A 19,715-nucleotide genomic window follows, 5' to 3' on the forward strand; every position below is an offset into this window, starting at 1 on the left:
TTCATTGTCCCTTTTAAGTTACCTTACCTCAGGACTGGTACAACAATAAATAATTACAAATATAATTGCAAAATAAATAAGTAAACCTTGAATCATTCTTGCTCATGGAATTATATAACATACCTTTGGATAACAATCTTTTTTAAATTTAGAATCTAGATAAATCTTATGCAATTATTATAGTCCTTTTCCTGAAAGAAGTCTCCAAGACGCGGCGCTGCAATCGCTTAACGTAATGTTGCCATTTATGAGTAAAAAATTTACCTATTTTATTAACATTTAGCAGATGTAATTTATCAAATAATATTATTTTCTGCATGTAAAAAGTTTGCATTTCTGTTATGTAAAAAGTATATTTTTATTTACTTATATTAGCGGTGTTCTACCTACTTACAGGAAAAAGGTGAGAAAATAGGGTAAAGAAAAGCAATACAATTTTTTATTCAGAGTTTTAGTGCATAATTGTTGGGTTACAATTTTTTTCGAAGAACACGCCACTATTATTCCTTCGTTTGTAATTCTTGTTACAGTTTTATCTGACACACCTGCAATTAAATTATGAACAATTAAAAATAATAGTAACTTTAAGTTTATAATGCTTATGTAATATATGTTTTAATTTCAGTTACCAAGTTTCATCACGTTATGTATTTATTCAATTTTGTCGCAAAAACGAATTTAAATCATAAAAGTCCCATCAATACAGCAAAAAATATTAAATGGCAACTCTAAAAAGTACCTGTTATGGCGGCAACTCTCTTCCGAACATTGTTTAGTGGTATTAAAACACCTTGATTCTTATGTTCCGCTTCACAGAACTCTTTCACCTTTAATATCATTTTCTCGAGCCGAACTTTTTGCAACTTTTGGCATTGTAATCAATCTTTAAAATGCACTAAGCTAGTTAAAAATTCACAAAAATCTACCACAACAAACGAACTTGATAACATCGACGAATGACAACATTGCCGACCTGTCAAATTTAGTTCCAAAAATCACCGCGGGACTTCTTTCATGAAAAGCACTATACAAAGGAAATTTATAGTACACAGACTACAAATAGCTTAAATTTTTTAACATAGCCAAATTCGCCATACCATACGTAACCGGCAATAATTAAAAAACTACTAAGAAATATTTTTTTTAATCACCATCTTGCACGAGATTTTAGGGCAAATAAGTAGCATTAATATGGCAATCTTTTTATATATAAATTGTCATTTGTCAGCTTAATGGTATCTGTGGCAGTCTCGCTATGATTACTGAATAGCACTCGAAACGTGAAATTATGTAAAGAATGTAATAAACTCACTTTTATATGGGTTTAAGTTGTATTTAAAATGCATTTTCAAACAAATACTTTATTTATCCAATAACCAATTCTTAGCTTACAATGTTAGTAAGCATACCTACTTTAATGTAAACACAATATTAATTCCTATTAAATAAAATCACATATACGCAATAACTACAATATACATATGCGTGTCAATTAAAAGGTTGAATACAGAACTTTGCAGCTAAGTATAACTGCCGTATGTCAAAAACATATTTGAGTTGACATACCGAAGTTACTCTTAGTGCTAAGAACTATGAAACTTAGGTTCAAATAAAACCATATTCCATCGCAAGGTCAAGCGTTAACGACCATTAAATTAAAAAAAGCATATTGCACAGACTTCATGGACGGATACTCAATCAATAAGAATTTAAAAAAAAATTAAATTGAAATTGCTAACAGGGGGATTGAATATTCGACCATGTCTCTTAACCTAAATAAAATAACTAGCTCGACTATAACGAAAACGAAATTCAAATCACACGTTCAGTCTTCCATAAATTACTAACAAGTGCTAGACAAAATGGACTAATCTTAATAGCAAAATGTGATGTACAAATGACGTAGTTTCCTATGTCAACCCATCGGACTATTATGATTGTCAATGTTCAAGTAGTAAAAGATTCAACTGTCCATAGACAATATTCAAATGAGTATCAACATTAAACTAGAGGTGCAACAACTGTCTCTTAGGGGAGCAATAATCGAAAATGTTTCCGCATTTCGTTTGACTGTCATTGGTCAACAGTAGGTATCTAGTCATCACAGACTATCGACACGACCCTCTTTCCGTTTAATGAATTATATCAAAGATTTTTCTCTTAGTAAAAGCATCGTTATTTATTGTTCAGATGATACTGGAACTTGTATTTTATTACTTGTACAGCACTGGGCAAAATTTCTTATTGTCCTTAGATTTTTAATCTTCTTCATATTAATAACGGTACGCATTTTAAATTTACAAAATTATTCAAACGACATATAAGTCCTTTTATATATAAAATGAACATAAAGATTGGTAAATTCAGTAAACGAACATACAAACATACAATTTTGTGTCCTCAACCACTTTTTATAGCACAAATAACAATCCTGAAGCTCGTTACATAAATGCTTACATCTAAATATATGTGATATAATTATTATGGCATCTACACACGTTCTTATGCCCGAATACTCAAAGGCCACTCAAATCTAACAGACTAAGCATGCTAAATAGTGACAGCAATAGTTTGAGCAGCTCCTTAATGTAATTGCGTGTATTTGGGCATTTGACATTCATTTATTAACAACATTAAGTACGAAGAAGCGAAGCTATTGCTGACGATATACGAAGAAAGAGTTAATGCTATCGACTCAAACGCGCTTTTTTAAAGCAACACGGCGTATGTATGTTGATAGATGAAAAAACTAATGAAATCTTCTGGCACTGAGGGTAGATCGCCAGTTGTAGATAATTAAAAGAGAAAATATAAATAATACGTAACGTAGTAAAACGTTTGTCTAATACAACATATTTAACAAAACTTGTGTCAAAAATAGATTTTCAAAAACATTGTTAAAAAAATTACAGTCTATTAATATTCTAAATGCGAAAGTGTTTGCTTTTGTAAAATAAACAGATGTGATCATATTAAAAAACGTTTGTAATCTATTGCACGTAAACGAAACCGCGGGCCTAGCTGTCAGTTGTCATACAAAAAAGTGATTCCACTTTGGGGGTTTTCTCCCCGAATTTAGGGAGAATCAAGTGTTTAACTACCTTATTAAAGAAATTGTTTTTTTTAACGCACAATTCTAGACAATGTACATGAAAGCAAATATAATCTCATAGCGTGGCTATAAAAGAAAGATTTTTAATTTCTTTTTGGAGCTAGCTACGTGTTATCGAAAACGACTCGTTTTCATTAATCCAATAAAATCCAGTTTATTCAAATTACATATATAATCACTGATAATAGTAAATCCGATTAGAGTTTTTAGTGTTCTATCTTGTTTCAAAGGTTTATCTATAAAATGAAATTAAACGTACTTGAAAAAAGGCGTAACATTTGCACGATCTGGACTTCTCGCTTTGACATCATACTTAATTTCGAACTAGAGTGGCTATTGAGTGTTTTGTCCTTATCACTCACACGTTAAACTAAGTTAAACATTCTTTAACTCCCTGAAGGTTAAAGTAAGTGACCCCGTGTCAATTTTTGTTGTAATAATATTACACCTGTTTAACATTTTAGCATAGCTGATCTGCATCTGCATACCTACTTTTACCTACCATTTGAGACAAAACCCAGTATATTAACAATAATCCAATAAAAGTAATATTGCTATTACTTTAAATTTATTCAAAACGAACATTATATTTTAACATTAATGTGAAAGGTTTTAACGACTTTTGTTAGTTATAAAAAATGTTTGCGAACGATTATTTAAGGAAATAGAAAAGAATGATTAAAGAACAAACAACAGTGCAAATATACCTACTGATAGCCGTGCATTCTATTTCCGACGAAACAGTTACTGTTTCGCTTTCGTCGTTATCTACCCCGTTAAAACCGATTATTGAAAGAAATGTGTCTGTCCTGTACCCTTGCAGATAAAAAATGGTAAGGTTAACTTATTAACTTTGAATTAAAACTACTGTCGCCGCATGACTCCCACTAATTATAAAATATTAATTTCACTCATGCAAAGTGTGAAATATAATTGTATATGCACACCTCTACTTCTCTTATTCTTTTTTTTCAGTGCATAGCGCTTTTACAATTCAACATTTTTCGATGTAACCTAATGGCTTTGACATAACATTGACAGAAAGCGTGCTGCAAATATCTTCAAAGAGGATGTAAGAAAAATGAATATCGTTTAAAACAAATGCTTCGATCGGAGTTATTATATTGATAAAAAACATATAAAAATGAACAACGTCATCGATGCCATAATTTTGAAAGGGAAGTATAAAGGCGAAGACGATTGGATTCCACGGATTCCTTTGATTCAGAACGACATGCCATTCGACTTTAAACGGCTTTAAAGTTCCAATGCGGCCAGCATTTGCAATAAAACTCAAGGGCAGTTGCTAATTGTTTGTGGCATTAATCTTTAAAATCCAGGTTTTTCACATGGCCAGTTATATGTCGCCTGTTTTCGTGTCGGAATACCAACACAACTATTTATATACGCGCCAGAAAAACAAACAAAGAATGTTGTATATGTTTCTGAAATATTTTTTTAGTTACTTTAATACTTGAACGCTCCCTAAATTATACCAATTCGAAATCAATATTCATAGTTAAGACAGGACAACGTCTGTCAGGTCCGGTAGTATGTATATTATATTTTTAAGGAAATTTATCAAAGTAACAAAAAAATGCTGTCCTTGAATAACATATTGACATAATTCCGCAACATCGAATGTTTATTTTTATAAGTTGTTTCACTACAATGATTACATAAGATTCAAAACGTTGATGTTAATAATTATATGCATGCACTTTGGCACAATCTTATTCAAGGTCACAAGGTGATTTATTTCTAGATGAGAACGGATTCACAAACTACAGACCACAATCTTTTATGCCAACACTACTTTTTGTAAATTAAAGAGGACAATATTATAAGTTTTAAATTAAAAATATTTAATTAAAAACACTAGGTTTCGAATCGGCGATTAATTTATATTCGATTGGAGAAATAATGGCTATCACAAAAATATATTTGTAAAATGAAGCTAAGTTTATTATTATCAGAGATAAATAAGGGTCTCCACAGCAAAACCGGCAATAAGATCTACCTAGGTGTCAAGTTTTATAGACTAGAAATATCTAAGAATAAAATTAAACTTCAATTTAGGATTGTAGTCAGCAAAGAGTATCTCAGAAAAACACAATCGTGTTCCCTTTTAAGTTATAAAGTGTGCAACGAGTTTTAGAGATGAAACCTAGATCTGAAAGTGCGCTCGATAGCTTTTCCTAATATAGCAATCGACATTTCTTGATTTAGCTCCAATACATATATTATTCAAGTATAACACTAGCGGTGACCGCGAGTTCGTACATTTTCTACGTGCGAATGTTTTTTCTAATCACATCTATAAATAGGTACTACTACTTTCTTATTTTCGCATTTAAAATATTAAAATATCCTACATTAGAAACCTTATACAAGTCTGTATTGAAATTTGAATGTGTGAAAATAGGAACTCTATGCATACAATATTCTTCTAAAAATATGTATAAAATGCGTTTAAATTTTTATTATTTAGCAAATTATGAATAAGGACAGTGGACAGTATCGTCGTTCTTATAATAGAAGAATAAGTGAACAATTAATTTTATAGAACAAATGTTTATATGCATCCAAAATTCTCGCCAAGGTTACAGACGATGCGTCTAAATTAATTTCACGTCTCACCTGGCAACATTACGTCAGTAACAAAATAATGTTTGTTCCACCTACTAGGCTGTACCCATAGGCAAGTTACCACAGATTGAGGCAAGGGACAAAACCTAAATAATCTTACCAATTCCCACCTCAATGACTGGTACCTAATCCGACTTTGTTATCTTTCCTCTGTTCATGTTTAGCTCTTTAAGCCTCTGACGGAGTTGTGCTTTCTTAAGATTCGTCATAATTTGTGTTGATTGGTAAAGCCATGAGCCCTGTAAAAAAGATTACAAACATTTGTTGTATTAATTATTTAAATAGTAGATAAAGACTTCGACTTACTATGTATACAGTCAAAATTTGTATAACGACATCGAAGGGACTACTCATATTTGGTCGTAAAAACCGATAGTCGTAACAGCCGATGACGTTGTTATTAAGAACCTAATACAATAGACTTCAACCAATAGATTTTGGATTGGAAAACCAATGGATTTTCCGGTATGATGTTCTAAACGATGTCGTCGTAACGATTTTGACTGTATTTAATAAACCTGAACATCACACTCTAAGTACCATACTGAAATTATTATTTTGAAATGGCAGTAGGAATAAATGATTTGTAATCGTTTTGTGTGACCTTAAAAGGCAGATAAACAATACAATGTTAGCACGACAATTTTCGGTTTTATAATTATTTATGCAACATGTTTATGTATTACAGATACGGATACACCTCCAGAGTTATGAATGACCTTTTTGCATAAACAATTAAATATAAAGAAAGCGGTACAGATTAATAACTAAAATCAATATCTTCGGAATTAAAATACAGAATACATATTAAAAGAAACTTTTAGTTGGTTTTACATTTAATCTCAGTTGATGCGGTGATTAATAGTGCAAATGTCATCAAAGTTATATGGCTGAATTGAGTATTCATAGACAATGTACGGCTTTCCAGACTACACAGGTTAGTTGGCTTAAAGTAGATTGGGTACAAAAGCTGGTCAAGTTCAAGAAAACACTCAATTTTGATACTAATATTATAATTTTTTTATCTGTATTGATACTATTTAAACCGTTATGATATGAAACTGTTTATAAACTGCAATATGAAAGTAATGAAGGTAAGGATATAAGTTTTCCTAAGAACCGAAATAATTGTTTGAACCCAGGATTGACAGGTTAAACACCGCTTATTATACAGGCTATACCATCGTTTCTTAAGCGGGGGGTCGGGTTTGTTTAAAAAGGAGGTCGCAGTTTGTTGAAAAATTATAAATACAAACTACATATAGATACAAAAGATTCGTTATTCGCAGGTTAAAACCAATGAAGGCTAATATAACGTAGGTGTAACTGATAAAAATAGCGTGCTATGTACATATTATTATAATTTTAGTGTCGGGGTCGCAAGACTAAACCACTTAACTTTTTGGCATTTACGTGGGTCGCGACATAAAAATGGTTAACGATGGTCTATTGTCTATACTATAGTAATACTCATGTAGTTCACGAAACAAAACTATATTGTAGAAAGTTCCTTGGGGCTGATTGCAAATAACCGCAGAGAAAAAAAAAATATATATATTGTAGAAAATAACATTATGTAGGCTATAAACCAGTAATTATATCTGTAAGGCGAATTAATTTTACCTGTAATAACATAATTATTTAGTTTATTTATATTAAATTAATAAATAACAAATTCGAATTGATATTACTCATATACGAACGCATTCATTCTAGAAAGATGATTATACGATACTTTAGTAGCAATGTGAATGCACTGAATCACCACATTTGGTAAACCAGTAGGATTACCAAGGTCGTACACCCGATCGATTACAATTCTAAAGTAGATAGTATTGATTATAACTTCCAAGGTCTAGATAATTGTTGTGGGCTCTATATTAAATTTATGGAAATAATAAAGAAAGCTTTGATAGCCATACTTGCCACTTTTGATAAAGCATCATATGTTATTCACTTTAATAGGAATTCTCAGGTCATATATCTAGCTCGGAAATAAGGTAAGTGATAGCTAAAATTAATATGGAAGAAATCGCTTTTCACAGAGAGGGTCCTTCTAACTGTTAGGGAGCCTTCAAGTATTACGTAACGAATTTTGAGGGGGGGGGGGGGTTCTTTTGTTAAACGTTACGATGCGGGGTGGGGATTGAATTACGCGTTATTGTAAATATTCAACTTTTCAGTACTTTACAAAACGAAAAGTCACGAAACGTTTTATTATACTTGGTTACAGTACTGAATCACCAAAAATTGCGTGACGTAATACTTGAACGCTCCCTTACCTGGTTATTTTGAACTTATTAAATAAAGTTTTACATAGAGCACAACTGAATAGTGGGTCACGATTGATTTTTAATGCCTATCACTTGGATACGATTTTCGAGTAAATAAATTGAAATTTCAGTTCAAAGGTAGGACCGCCCCCTAAAAATTTAAAACAAAACCCAAAAACACGTATTGTACATTTTAAAAAATGTGTTCCGTTTTGTTGATTTTAAAACATAATTACTTGATTTAATTAAAGTCTTAACCTTGGTTTGTAACGGTCAATGCACACGTGATTAAAAGGTTGAATCGTAAAACAAATGTATTCTATATGTTTTTGATATTTGAACATCATCCATATAAGCTATTTGTAGAAAAGGTACATAATTTATCAATATTAATTATACACAATCTATATGTATAATCACAATCTCAATACTTTTTTATTGGCGAAGTATATTGTTTGACACGATCAATTAATATTTAAAATAACTAGGTATTAAATGTTTTAACATCGTCACACTTGAACACACCATGATATATGGAACCTAAATAAACTTGTCAAAACTATTTAGGCTTAAACTATATATACGAATAAGATAATTTAAATAAAGATTTCCTTAAACCAATTTATGACATATTTTGTGATAATTATAATGTGATAACGACAACATTTAAGACCTTCACCTCAATATGGTGCCCATGCAATTTTTTTTATAAAATAATAGTATCTGGATAAGTATGGTACTCTTCATATGCATATTTTACAGATAACATTGGAATTCTAAAGTGATAACCTAAATGGCTATTGATATAATAGCTGCACCATCATATACTATAAACAATTACCTATCAAACATTCAAATTCTTAAATAAAATAAAATAAATTTGATTTATATTGAAATCTGCTAGGATTGCTTAATATACTAGAAACAAATAGAAACTGGCTGAAGCCTCAATTCATGAAAAAAGATACACCCGAAGCTTTAGGTCAAATGATACAACAGGAATACCATGCCAGAAACAATCTGGCTATTTAAACTAGTTACTTTCATATATAACACAGTTCAACTATATTGTTTTGTTGGAAATTTATCTGCATGCCAATAAATTATTTATAACTGACATAGAACATAGATGAATTAATTTAATTAACAAATGATTTAAATTTGGACTGGCAGCAAAAAGGCAACAGGTGCTTGTGAATTATGAGATTTTGTGTACTGTAACACAAATAAAAAATATTATCTGTGGCGATACCAGATTTAGATAACAGGCCATATGATAGTCATATGTAAATAAATGTTGCAAAATAACTTAAAATTATATACTTACCACCATAATCATGCAGTTTAATAATATAGGTATACAGAATACAACTGATATAAAAAGACCCTTGCTGTCAAAGTATTGTTGTCTTGAAAATAATGTCCAATTTCTTGCAGCTACTTCATTAATGCTTTCAGAAAAGTATACCAGTAACACTGAAATGACAATAAAAGGTTAATTCCTTCAAGATGTATAAACATTCCACCTGTCATAGACAATTTCATATTTTTCACTTTGTTAAATCATATATATATATATTTACAGTTTTTAAGTATTCAGTAATAGTTACTGCCTGTTAAATGTTGTGCCATTTGTTTTCGTTTGTTTCTAGATGTAAGATTTTATTATGTCTGTTGGGCAACATTTTTTGAAATAAATAAGAATACTTTTACTTAACAACACATTATTACAAGTATTATAATTAAATTCAATTGTTTTGATTATGCAGAACTCAACTCTGCCCTCTAATTTAAATATGATAATAATTTTTGTAGTATTTGTTAAAATCAAGTACATCCAAAAGAAAGTACTTTGTTAAATGTCTTATAACTATATATAAATAAGCTTTTAGTTTTGATATAGTCATACTTACATAGTGTGATAAAGAGGATAATCTGAAAATTTCCATAATTTCGTGTAGAAAAGCAGGTGAATGTGACTAACACATGGAATGATAATAGTGCTATGAGCCAAGGATCACGCCATTCAATCTGAAAAAAAATCATAAGAGATGATTATTCATCATAAAAGAAAAGATTACTTTGTATTTATGAATATTTAGGCCTAGAAACAAATTAAGATGTACTAGATATATTGTTCATTGACTCTAGCTTGGAAACTGCAAAATGCTTTATGGAATTACTGCTGTTTTATTTTCAAATACACACAACAAATGCGACAAGTTAAGAAGTACTTACACTTTTTATGTAGGAGACAAAATCCGAAATCTCATTGACCTCAACAACTCCTTCCATTTCTAGGTTTCTGTACTGTAAAGTTTACTGTGTATCGATAAATATCTCTTAATCAAATTAGTTGTTTTAATATTTACACAAGCGGAATCTTGAATATTAGGATATTATTGTAAATCAATCAAAATAGAGGTCTTCTGAACGGGAAGTTAGGCCTGGACATTAAATTTATGATTTGTTTAAATTATTTATTTTAACCGGTCACCGGAGTTCTATAATTTACTTTATTTATCGTATCACCGTACATAATATAAATGACAAATCACTTAATAAAATCACGCCTCTCGATAGTTGGGTTGGGTGCACAGATATCTCCTATATTTAATGTATGTATATTAAATTATTTTTATTCTCTATGCTATTACAGTGGACCGTATTATACTTCGGAGGGGATAGACTACAGAGTGCCTTCGAAGTTCGAGCTACAGAATACTAGCTTATTAGTAGTCCTTTTCATGAAAGAAGTCCCCCAGACGCGGCGCTGCAATAGCATAACGTAATGTTGCCATTTATGAGTAAAAAATTTACCTATTTTATTTACATTTAGCAGATGTAATTTATCAAATAATATTATTTTCTGCATACTTCGATGAAACAATATTTCTGTTATGTAAAAAGTATATTTTTATTTACTTATATTAGCGGTGTTCTATCTACTTACAGGGAAAAGATGAGAAAATAGGGTAAAGAAAAGCAATACAATTTTTTATTCAGAGTTTTATTGCATAATTGTTGGGTTACAATTTTTTTCGAAGTACACGCCGCTATTATACCTTCGTTTATAATTCTTGTTACAGTTTTCTCTGACACACCTGCAATTTAATTATGAACAATTAAAAATAATAGTAACTTTAAGTTTATAATGCTTATGTAATATGTAATTTCAGTTACCTAGTTTCATCACGTTATGTATTTATTCAATTTTGTCGCAAAAACGAATTTATATCATAAAAGTCCCATCAATACAGAAAAAAATTATTAAATGGCAACCCTAAAAAGTACCCGTTATGGCGCCAACGCCGCCAACTCTCTTCCGAACATTGTTTAGTGGTATTAAAACACCTTGATTCTTATGTTCCGCTTCACAGAACTCTTTCACCTTTAATATCATTTCTCGAGCCGAACTTTTTACAACTTTTGGCATTGTAATCAATCTTTAAAATGCACTAAGCTAGTTAAAAATTCACAAAAATCTACCACAACAAACGAACTTGATAACATCGACGAATGACAACATTGCCGACCTGTCAAATTTAGTTCCAAAAATCACCGCGGGACTTCTTTCATTAAAAGCACTATAGTTGAGATTCTATATCTAGTATACGTACTAGTTAGTATACAAGCCAGTGGTGACTGGTAAGTAAAGCAGTATTGGTGAACCAATGAAAATAAAGAACTGGAAATACCTACAGAAAAAAGTCTAAACCTCAAGTCTCAACCATTGTTACAAAACAACTTAATACTTATATACATCCATTCTTTTATATTTTACAAAAAAATTGTTAAATTATCTTTCAAAGTGTTTCAATATCTTGCCGAACTTCAAGTTCAGACACATTATTCACACATATACATATTATTATTTCAATTCTAGCTAGTAATACTTGTACCTAGGTAAAAACTTTAGATTTCTATCCACCATCCATCTATAGTCTTTATGTGTATATAGATAGGTGCTAAAAATATATAGTCGATGATACTTCATTCTCTAGATACTGTCTTATAATAGTATTAGAAACCCCTGAAATAAAGTTTAGCATACGTACATAATATAATACACACGAAAAATCCAATAAACCAAAGTATCAAGACATGTCATTCCAACTAACCAGTCAACACTTGCAAATGGCTCAATATCGATGAGTGTGTATGTTCTGCATCTTGTTGATCAAGTATTCTTTGATAAACATTGAAAACAATATTTCTTGCTTGCGATCGAAGATGTTTCTTTGACATTTTCACCGCTTTTAAAGGAAATTTGAAGCCAAACCAAAACAATTCCTCGAAATTTCAGGTGACAGATGAATTTTTTTGTTGCCATATGAAAATCGCTAATCTTTAAACTTTTTTTTTTGCCATCAGATTCTGGTAGACCTATAGTTTTCGCTAATAATTAATCTGTGATTACTGGTTTGAAAATGCAATTTTGCAAAATATTATTATATTATGCTTGACGTTAGTTGAGTGAGTTGTGTTTGTATTTTGCTATCTCAAAAAATAAATTTAAAATTATTATAGTGTAGTTATATTAAAAGAAGCATTGATTTTTTAACACTTCGAAAAATCAGAATAATTATCACACAAGTAATGGTCTCAAATTTTCAGACGTAAGAATAAGGTCCTGCCGGCTCCATAAGATGCATAATTATTTCAATATCTGGTCTTTTCTATTTTTTGATATATTTTTATGTGCTTTGAGTGCTCAGCATGGAACACTGAAATCGTCCATTGAAAGGTATAAGGAAGATTTAAGAGATTGTGGACCCTTTGATAAACAGTGTTCCCATTTAGATGAGGATTTGGCTCTTTTGTCGTGTTCTATAAATATTACTCGAAGTAACAAAACTCAGTTGCCATTTATATGCCAACACAAAATATGGCTCCATCAATTAGATTTACATGACAACAATTTTCTTGAAACTAAATTGAAAGAAGCCTGTCTGGAGGAACCCATTATCTTAGATTGTTTAAATTCAATTGGAAATATTATTGATTGTGTGTTGAAAAGAAAACCAAGTGTAAACAATAAATTATGTCTTAAAACCATTAGTAAAATTGAGGTCTTGATGTTTAATGATTGGCAGATAACAAATACCTTTGTTAAAAACTGTTATGATGATATACAAGCACTATCCTGTGGCCGAATACCTCCAGACCCTAAAACACTTTCCCAAATGCATACATTAAGATGTATTCAGAATCATGAACAAAATTTAAGACCTGAATGTCAATCTGAAATCACATCACTTGAAGAAATTAAATACAATTCTCTTCAATTAGATAAATTAGTATTTGCTGTATGTAATATTGATCAACGAAACTTCTGTCCAGATGAAGTTCCTGGGTCTCTTTTAATGTATAAATGTCTTATAAGACATAAATATGAAAATGGTAAGAACTTTTTTATGAAACCAAATATTATACTCAAAATTGTTATACTTAGTGTTAATTTTTTTTACAGGTATGACAAAAAGATGTCAAGATCAATTATTTTATGCCCAAAGAAACATTGTATTGAATTATAAAATGAGCAAAGGTTTGGTAAAATCTTGTAAAGAAGATATTAGAAAATATCATTGTCGCAAAGGCGTTGTTGATGATAAAGATGTGCGTCTTGCGCAAATTTTACTCTGTTTAGAAAATGTTGCAAGAAATGGCACTGTTAGTTTAGCGGCAGAATGCGTGGCTGAGATGACAGACCACAGAAAGATGCTTATGGATGACTATAGATTATCTCCAGAGTTGATGCAAAGTTGTGCCAATGATATAACAATCCTATGTAAAGGTGTGGAAGGTGGTGGTAAGACAATACATTGTTTAATGGAACATGCTAGACCCAGAAAACGTAAAGAACGAAGAATAAGTGCTACATGTCAAAAGTCACTAGAGATACTAGTACAAGAAGCCAACCCAGGAGAAGATTGGAGAGTAGATCCAATTTTACGCAAAGCTTGTAAACCAATTGTTGATAAAGCTTGTGGAGAAGTTAATGGGGGGAATGGCAGAGTAATGTCATGCCTTATGGAAAAACTTGGCACAGCTTTAATGAGTGCAGAGTGTGAAACAGCACTGATACAGATACAATATTTCATATCAAGAGATTTTAAGCTGGATCCACAGTTATACAGGGCTTGTAGATATGATGCAGTCACTCAATGTAAAGCTAAATTACAATGGGCTGATGCGAGCGAACATCAGTCTCAAAAAGACCCTCTTATCCTACCATGTTTATATAATTATGCTTATGACTCAGAGTTAAAAGGAATATTGCAACCAGCCTGTGAACAGCAAATTAGAAGAGTTATGAGACAAAGAGCTGTGAGTGTTGATCTTCTACCAGAAATAGCAGATACTTGTATGGATGAATTAGCAAATCTTTGCTATGAAAATACGGGTAAAGGAGAAGAAATTCAATGTTTACAAAGTAAAATCAAAGAATTATCATCTAAATGTAAAGAAGTTGTGACAAATTTTACTGAGACTCAAAGTGGTCATATTGAACTGAATGCCATAGTTGGTACAAACTGTAGAGTTCCCATAGAAAAACTATGTTCATCTGAACTTAAAAGTAAATCAGATGACGATGAAGTTTTAGACTGTCTCATCAGACATAAGAATGATCCAGAAATAAAAGCAAATTTAAAGTGCAGGGCAGCCATTGAGCATGAACAGTTGATCTCTTTGAAAAATTACAGATTCACTAGAAAGTTTAAAAATGCTTGTAAGTCTTATGTAGTAAGGTTTTGTCCAAAAGCACAAACTAAAAGTCAGGTTGTGACTTGTTTAAGTGAAATAGTCAGAAATGACACAATCAGCAAAAGGAAGCATACAATTTATAAAGAGTGTCGTCAACAATTAAGAAGTCAGCTGTTTCAACAAAAAGAAAATGTAGATCTGGATCCAGAACTTAAAGAAGCATGTAAAAAAGACTTAAATGCATATTGTTCTAACATTCCTCATGGAGAGTCAGCTGCGTTGGAATGTCTTCAGACAGCAAAGTCTGGATTGAGTGCTCCTTGTAAAAAAGCAATATTTGTAGTAAGAAAACAAGAGTTTACAGATAATGCAATAGACTATCATTTGATAACTACTTGTAGTGATATGATAGATTTATATTGTCATAATACAGAGCCTACAGTTCTTTTAGATTGCTTAAAGGTAAATAAAATACTTATTTATTTTTTATTAATAAGGTACTTTATTAATAAAAAATATATGTATTGTAAGATAGCTTAATCCAACTAGGGCAAAAGAAAACATGATATAGTAACTACTAGTTATCAAAAGTGTGTTGTCTTAGTAAAAGTATCCACAAGTATATCCAATTTTTTCAGTCAATTTCTCTTAACAATAATAACTTCTTACAAATAATGACAAAATGCTTTCTTAACATTCATTCAATGTCCATGTGAATAAATGAAAAGTTTGTGCAATGGTTAGGTTTCTACAACATAAAAAATCCTTTTATTTAGTTAAGTTACAATACTAGTAGCTTTTTGTTTATTTAAAGGCACATCGTGATGAAACAGACTTCAATAAGAACTGTAAGTATGTCGTAACAAACAGAATGATTGAACAAAACTTGGATTATCGGTTTAACAACAACTTACAAAATGCTTGTAAAGGAGATATTCGTAAATATTGCTCTCCAATTATATGTAAGTAATATTAATAAAAGCATAATTATTAATGTAATAATATTCTATTCGAAATTGTAACTTTTCTTTTCTAGTAAATGAGCCACAAGATATTGAGTTACAAGGAAAAGTACTATATTGTTTAAAAGAAAAATTTCGAGAGTTGAAATTAGAGAAAACATGTGAGAATGAGCTGGCAAATGTTCTTAAAGAACAAGCATTAAACTACCGCCTCGATCCTCTTCTTGGAAAGTTATGCAAAGCAGAAATTCAAACTATTTGTGCCATTCCAAATGATTCAATAACAAATTCAGATGGCCAGGTAGTGAATGATCTTGTAATTTTTTAGTTGTATGGAAAAAGGAAAACATAATTAACCATTTTGCACTTTCAGGTAGAGGAATGTTTAAAGAATGCTCTTTTAAATCACAAAATAGTATCAGCAGAATGTGCAAGAGAGGTGGTACAAATTATAGAAGAAACAGAAGTAGACATCGAGGCTGACCCATTGTTGGAAAGAGCTTGTGCTTTAGATTTACTCAAGTACTGTAAAGATTTAGAGCATGGTGCGGGAAGACGTAAGCAATTTTTATATTAATTCATGGCTCAGAGAATTATGTTCTCTGAAACCATTCTACTTAACTTGCCTGCATACCAATGACAGTAATCTTTGTATCAAAATTAAGTTTCTGTTTAGCACTATAAGTAGGTTGACTAAATATAATTTTTATGTAACTATTATTAAAAACTTTATATATATATTTTCAGGTTTAAAATGCTTAAAGATCATTTTAAATGATAGTAGTAGAAAGCTTGAAACAGAATGTCAAAAGGAATTATCAAGTAGACTAGAAATGTACAGATATGTTGCAGCTGTAAGTAATTGAAAGTCTTTATAATTGTTTTTTATGTAGTTGTTCCAGAACACTTCAAGTTTTAATTAATAACTTTTTGTTTTCAGGTAAATGTAGTAGAAAATATAGGAGATGTTTATAATGAGATCTCATCTTCACCTTCCAAAAAGTATTTCTTAGTTGTAGGTTTTTCAATTATAGGTTTAATTTTTATATTTGGATTATATTGTGGTAGAATTACAAAGAGAGCCATGTATGTAAAAAGGAAATAGATAAATTAGGCACAAATAAATTTAGTAATTAAAGACAAATAATCTTTATTAAAAACAAAACTCATTAAAAGTTTTCATCAAAGTCCATTTCTTCTATGTCATTTTTCTCATGCTTTATAGTTGGTTTAATATCCTTTTTGGGTTCTAATTTTAAATCCCCTTTAAGTAGTTTCTGACTCTCTTCAAAATATTGGTTGGGATGATTAATTCCTAGACCAATGTTAGAACTATGTACCACATCAAAATATTTGCTGCAGGCTATTTGGTAATGGCCTCGTTTTGCTAAATCAACCACATCATGTAGAGCTGTAACAATTATTTAATAAATAATTACATACAGTTTTTCTTAAGTATTTCATCAAAATGTTATTAAAGTTAGATATAACAAAAAAAAAATAACTAAAATATAATATTGGTTTAAAATACCTTGTTGTTCAAATCCATAGCCTTTCAGTTTATTTTTTAAAACATTTGCATCACTATGTTTAAAGGGACACCCATGGCATTCTCCAGGGCCCACATTATTGTTTATTATTTTCAAACAATTAAATGGTGAATAATTCTTCTTACTTCCTTCTTTACCATAGTTATATCTTACATTGTAAGAATATTGTTTTTCAAACTTATCTAAATCCATAACTTTTGTAAATTCTTCTCTCCAGAATTTAAGAGAATCTTCCAGTGTCACACCAATTCCTTTTAAGAATAATCCATATTGTAATCTGCCTCCATGTTTAAGATGATGTGTCGATCTAAGGAACTCGTGTAGTTGACGCATACAGAGTGGAAAAGACTTTATGGACAATGAATCAAGACTTTCTATAGGAATAACAGCCTTTGAGTCACTGTAGTCATTGCCAGTATATGATTGATGTAATCCTTTTAATAAAGAAACTAACCTTTCATCTTGTTCTATCTCACCAAGATGGTGACATGCAATGGCAAGACTCTGCCTTAAATGGACTCTATATTGAGCTGTCAAAACGGATATAAAATCTTTATGTGAAATATATGCATACCCACCCTTTAAGTATACTTTCCTTGTTTTAACCAAATCAAGTACTTCAAAAAATTTTACCTTATAAAATTTCATCTTATCAATATTTGGATGGTGTGTTGACTCTCGTAAATTTATAATAAGTTCATCTTTTTCTTCTTCAGATATATTAGTGTAGCATAAATTATTAATAGTAAAAAAATTATCTACAGAATCACCTTTCATAGTCATAAAACGCATTCGAAATAACTCTATTTCTCTAGAAATAAACCATCTCCGCAATTCTTCTGTTCTGCAATAAGCTAGCCTCAGAATAAAGTGAGCTATATGATCCTTTCGCCTTGCTTGTAAATCTACGTCCTGGGTGCTGCAACCTGACTTTTCGCAAAGTTTGACATAATATTTTATTCCTTGACTTCTTAAATCACCCAAAATAAAATCGCACCATTCTTCTGAATATAATCTCAATCCCTTTAATGTTGTTGCAGTTGCTAAACATCTTAACAATGTTAGTCGTTCCAAAGCTAGAGTTTCAAACTCCTGTAAGCTTATATCTCCGACAGGTGGGAGTTTATACATTTGGAGATCATGCGGATAAGTCTCCAAAAGCCCTCCTGCTATAGCAGATTTTGTAGATTTTCTCTTTATTTTAAAATCCATGATTGTTGTGTGCTCTTAGATTAGAATATCTTTTGCTGTTCAAGAAATGTTTCAAAACTTGACTTATTTGTTTGGTAGCAACTAACAGATTCGCGCGCTTTTCATTACCAAACGTCAAAACTCAAAGGCACAGATGAATAGACCACAGATGGCTAAAACCACAATGAAAACACACGCTGCTCGAGTGGTAGCACACTCGATTTATTTAGTTGTTTTGCTACATTTACTACATTATTCCATGATTGCCTCGCCTTTCCATCCCCTCGTGTAGCCTCGTTAGATTGTGGAGGGGGGTTAATATACTAGCCTGCGATAAGACTTCAGACTACTGACTAGTACTTGGTAGTAGGTGTGAACTCTGTGAAGTATCTGACTAGGGACTATTAGTTGTAAATTGTAACAAGCATGGGTTTCGACTTAAAGATGCAGCTATAATTATTGTTGCCATTAAATAGTACCGAATGTTCAATAAATAATTCTTCTTAATCGCGCACTCTATTCAGAGTGGACGTGGTTTGCTTATGGTACTCCTAGTTATTCGTTCGGAACGTAAACGGACTATGGTATAGACCAGGTATCAGCGTACAGTGTGTGAGATAGAGAATGATTGACATAAATGTCGTATTTACAGTTTTTTTTATTTTTTCATTGAAGATTGCTTATTAATGACCAAAATACACATTCGAATGAATAATTCTTGAACAAAGTTACTGAGTCGTGACAAAATAAGCTACTTACCGATGAAAGGTTATGTTTGGTTCTTTTCGTTCACTATAGCTTTTACAGCCAATTATGCAACAATTTACCATGACTAACACTTTAAATACACCTCTTATAAGGATAAAGTCTTAAAATATGGGTTTGACTTGGGTTTCACAGATTTCATCAGTAAGCGGTGAAAACTTGTTTAAACCAAACAACCACCAAATGCTCGGTGGTAAACAAATAAAACCGATACGTAAATAGAGACAGAAAAACTGATACTTTGTTTCGCTCGCACTTAAGTATTTCACGTTAATACCTTCTCTCTTTAGTTATTATTGTCATTTTAGAAGCTCATGACTCATCTAGTTCTATACTGTATCTACGGTTCGAACGACTGCTCGCATGACGCATCACAATATATTATTATAGTCCTTTTCATGAAAGAAGTCCCCCAGACGCGGCGCTGCAATCGCATGACGTAATGTTGCCATTTATGAGTAAAAAATCTACCTATTTTATTTACATTTAGCAGATGTAATTTATC

The 19,715-nt window shown here is 31.1% G+C and overlaps 3 protein-coding genes across 4 annotated transcripts; 1 reads left to right on the forward strand and 2 right to left on the reverse strand.

Annotated features, from left to right (window-relative positions):
- Positions 1-5,861: 5,861 nt before the first annotated feature.
- LOC125050849 (transmembrane protein 18) lies at positions 5,862-10,706 on the reverse strand. The gene is made up of 5 exons (XM_047650908.1): positions 10,572-10,706; positions 10,273-10,344; positions 9,948-10,065; positions 9,362-9,510; positions 5,862-6,000 (listed from the first exon to the last, which is right to left on the reverse strand). The coding sequence occupies exons 2-5, from the start codon at positions 10,327-10,329 to the stop codon at positions 5,887-5,889; spliced, it is 438 nt and encodes a 145-aa protein (XP_047506864.1). The 5' UTR covers positions 10,330-10,344; positions 10,572-10,706; the 3' UTR covers positions 5,862-5,886.
- Positions 10,707-12,228: 1,522 nt separating this feature from the next.
- Positions 12,229-16,848, forward strand: LOC125050844 (Golgi apparatus protein 1). 2 transcript variants are annotated; one of them, XM_047650902.1, is made up of 8 exons: positions 12,229-12,340; positions 12,652-13,437; positions 13,508-15,204; positions 15,557-15,704; positions 15,779-16,005; positions 16,078-16,261; positions 16,452-16,558; positions 16,645-16,848. In XM_047650902.1, exons 2-8 carry the CDS (start codon positions 12,684-12,686, stop codon positions 16,807-16,809), a joined length of 3,282 nt encoding a protein of 1,093 aa, XP_047506858.1. In that variant the 5' UTR covers positions 12,229-12,340; positions 12,652-12,683; the 3' UTR covers positions 16,810-16,848. The 2 variants fall into 2 exon arrangements, with proteins under 2 accessions (XP_047506858.1, XP_047506857.1); XM_047650901.1 differs by lacking the exon at positions 12,229-12,340 and adding an exon at positions 12,394-12,510.
- LOC125050846 (DNA primase large subunit) lies at positions 16,838-18,874 on the reverse strand. The gene is made up of 2 exons (XM_047650903.1): positions 17,236-18,874; positions 16,838-17,115 (listed from the first exon to the last, which is right to left on the reverse strand). Exons 1-2 carry the CDS (start codon positions 18,464-18,466, stop codon positions 16,874-16,876), a joined length of 1,473 nt encoding a protein of 490 aa, XP_047506859.1. The 5' UTR covers positions 18,467-18,874; the 3' UTR covers positions 16,838-16,873.
- Positions 18,875-19,715: the final 841 nt, after the last annotated feature.

This window comes from Pieris napi, chromosome 7, assembly GCF_905475465.1.
Source record: "Pieris napi chromosome 7, ilPieNapi1.2, whole genome shotgun sequence".
Taxonomy (NCBI): domain Eukaryota; kingdom Metazoa; phylum Arthropoda; class Insecta; order Lepidoptera; family Pieridae; genus Pieris; species Pieris napi.

Bases quoted from the DNA above. Each gene is read 5' to 3' on its own strand.
- LOC125050844 (XM_047650902.1), top strand. From the start codon at position 12,684: ATGCATAATTATTTCAATATCTGGTCTTTTCTATTTTTTGATATATTT. The intron at 16,006-16,077 runs GTAGTGAATGAT...TTGCACTTTCAG, and splicing joins TAACAAATTCAGATGGCCAG to GTAGAGGAATGTTTAAAGAA. The intron at 16,262-16,451 runs GTAAGCAATTTT...ATATATTTTCAG, and splicing joins AGAGCATGGTGCGGGAAGAC to GTTTAAAATGCTTAAAGATC.
- LOC125050846 (XM_047650903.1), bottom strand. From the start codon at position 18,466: ATGGATTTTAAAATAAAGAGAAAATCTACAAAATCTGCTATAGCAGGA. The intron at 17,116-17,235 runs GTATTTTAAACC...TAATTGTTACAG, and splicing joins CTATGGATTTGAACAACAAG to CTCTACATGATGTGGTTGAT.
- LOC125050849 (XM_047650908.1), bottom strand. From the start codon at position 10,329: ATGGAAGGAGTTGTTGAGGTCAATGAGATTTCGGATTTTGTCTCCTAC. The intron at 10,066-10,272 runs GTAAGTACTTCT...ATTTTTTTTCAG, and splicing joins TTGTCTCCTACATAAAAAGT to ATTGAATGGCGTGATCCTTG. The intron at 9,511-9,947 runs GTAAGTATGACT...TTGTCATTTCAG, and splicing joins TATCCTCTTTATCACACTAT to TGTTACTGGTATACTTTTCT.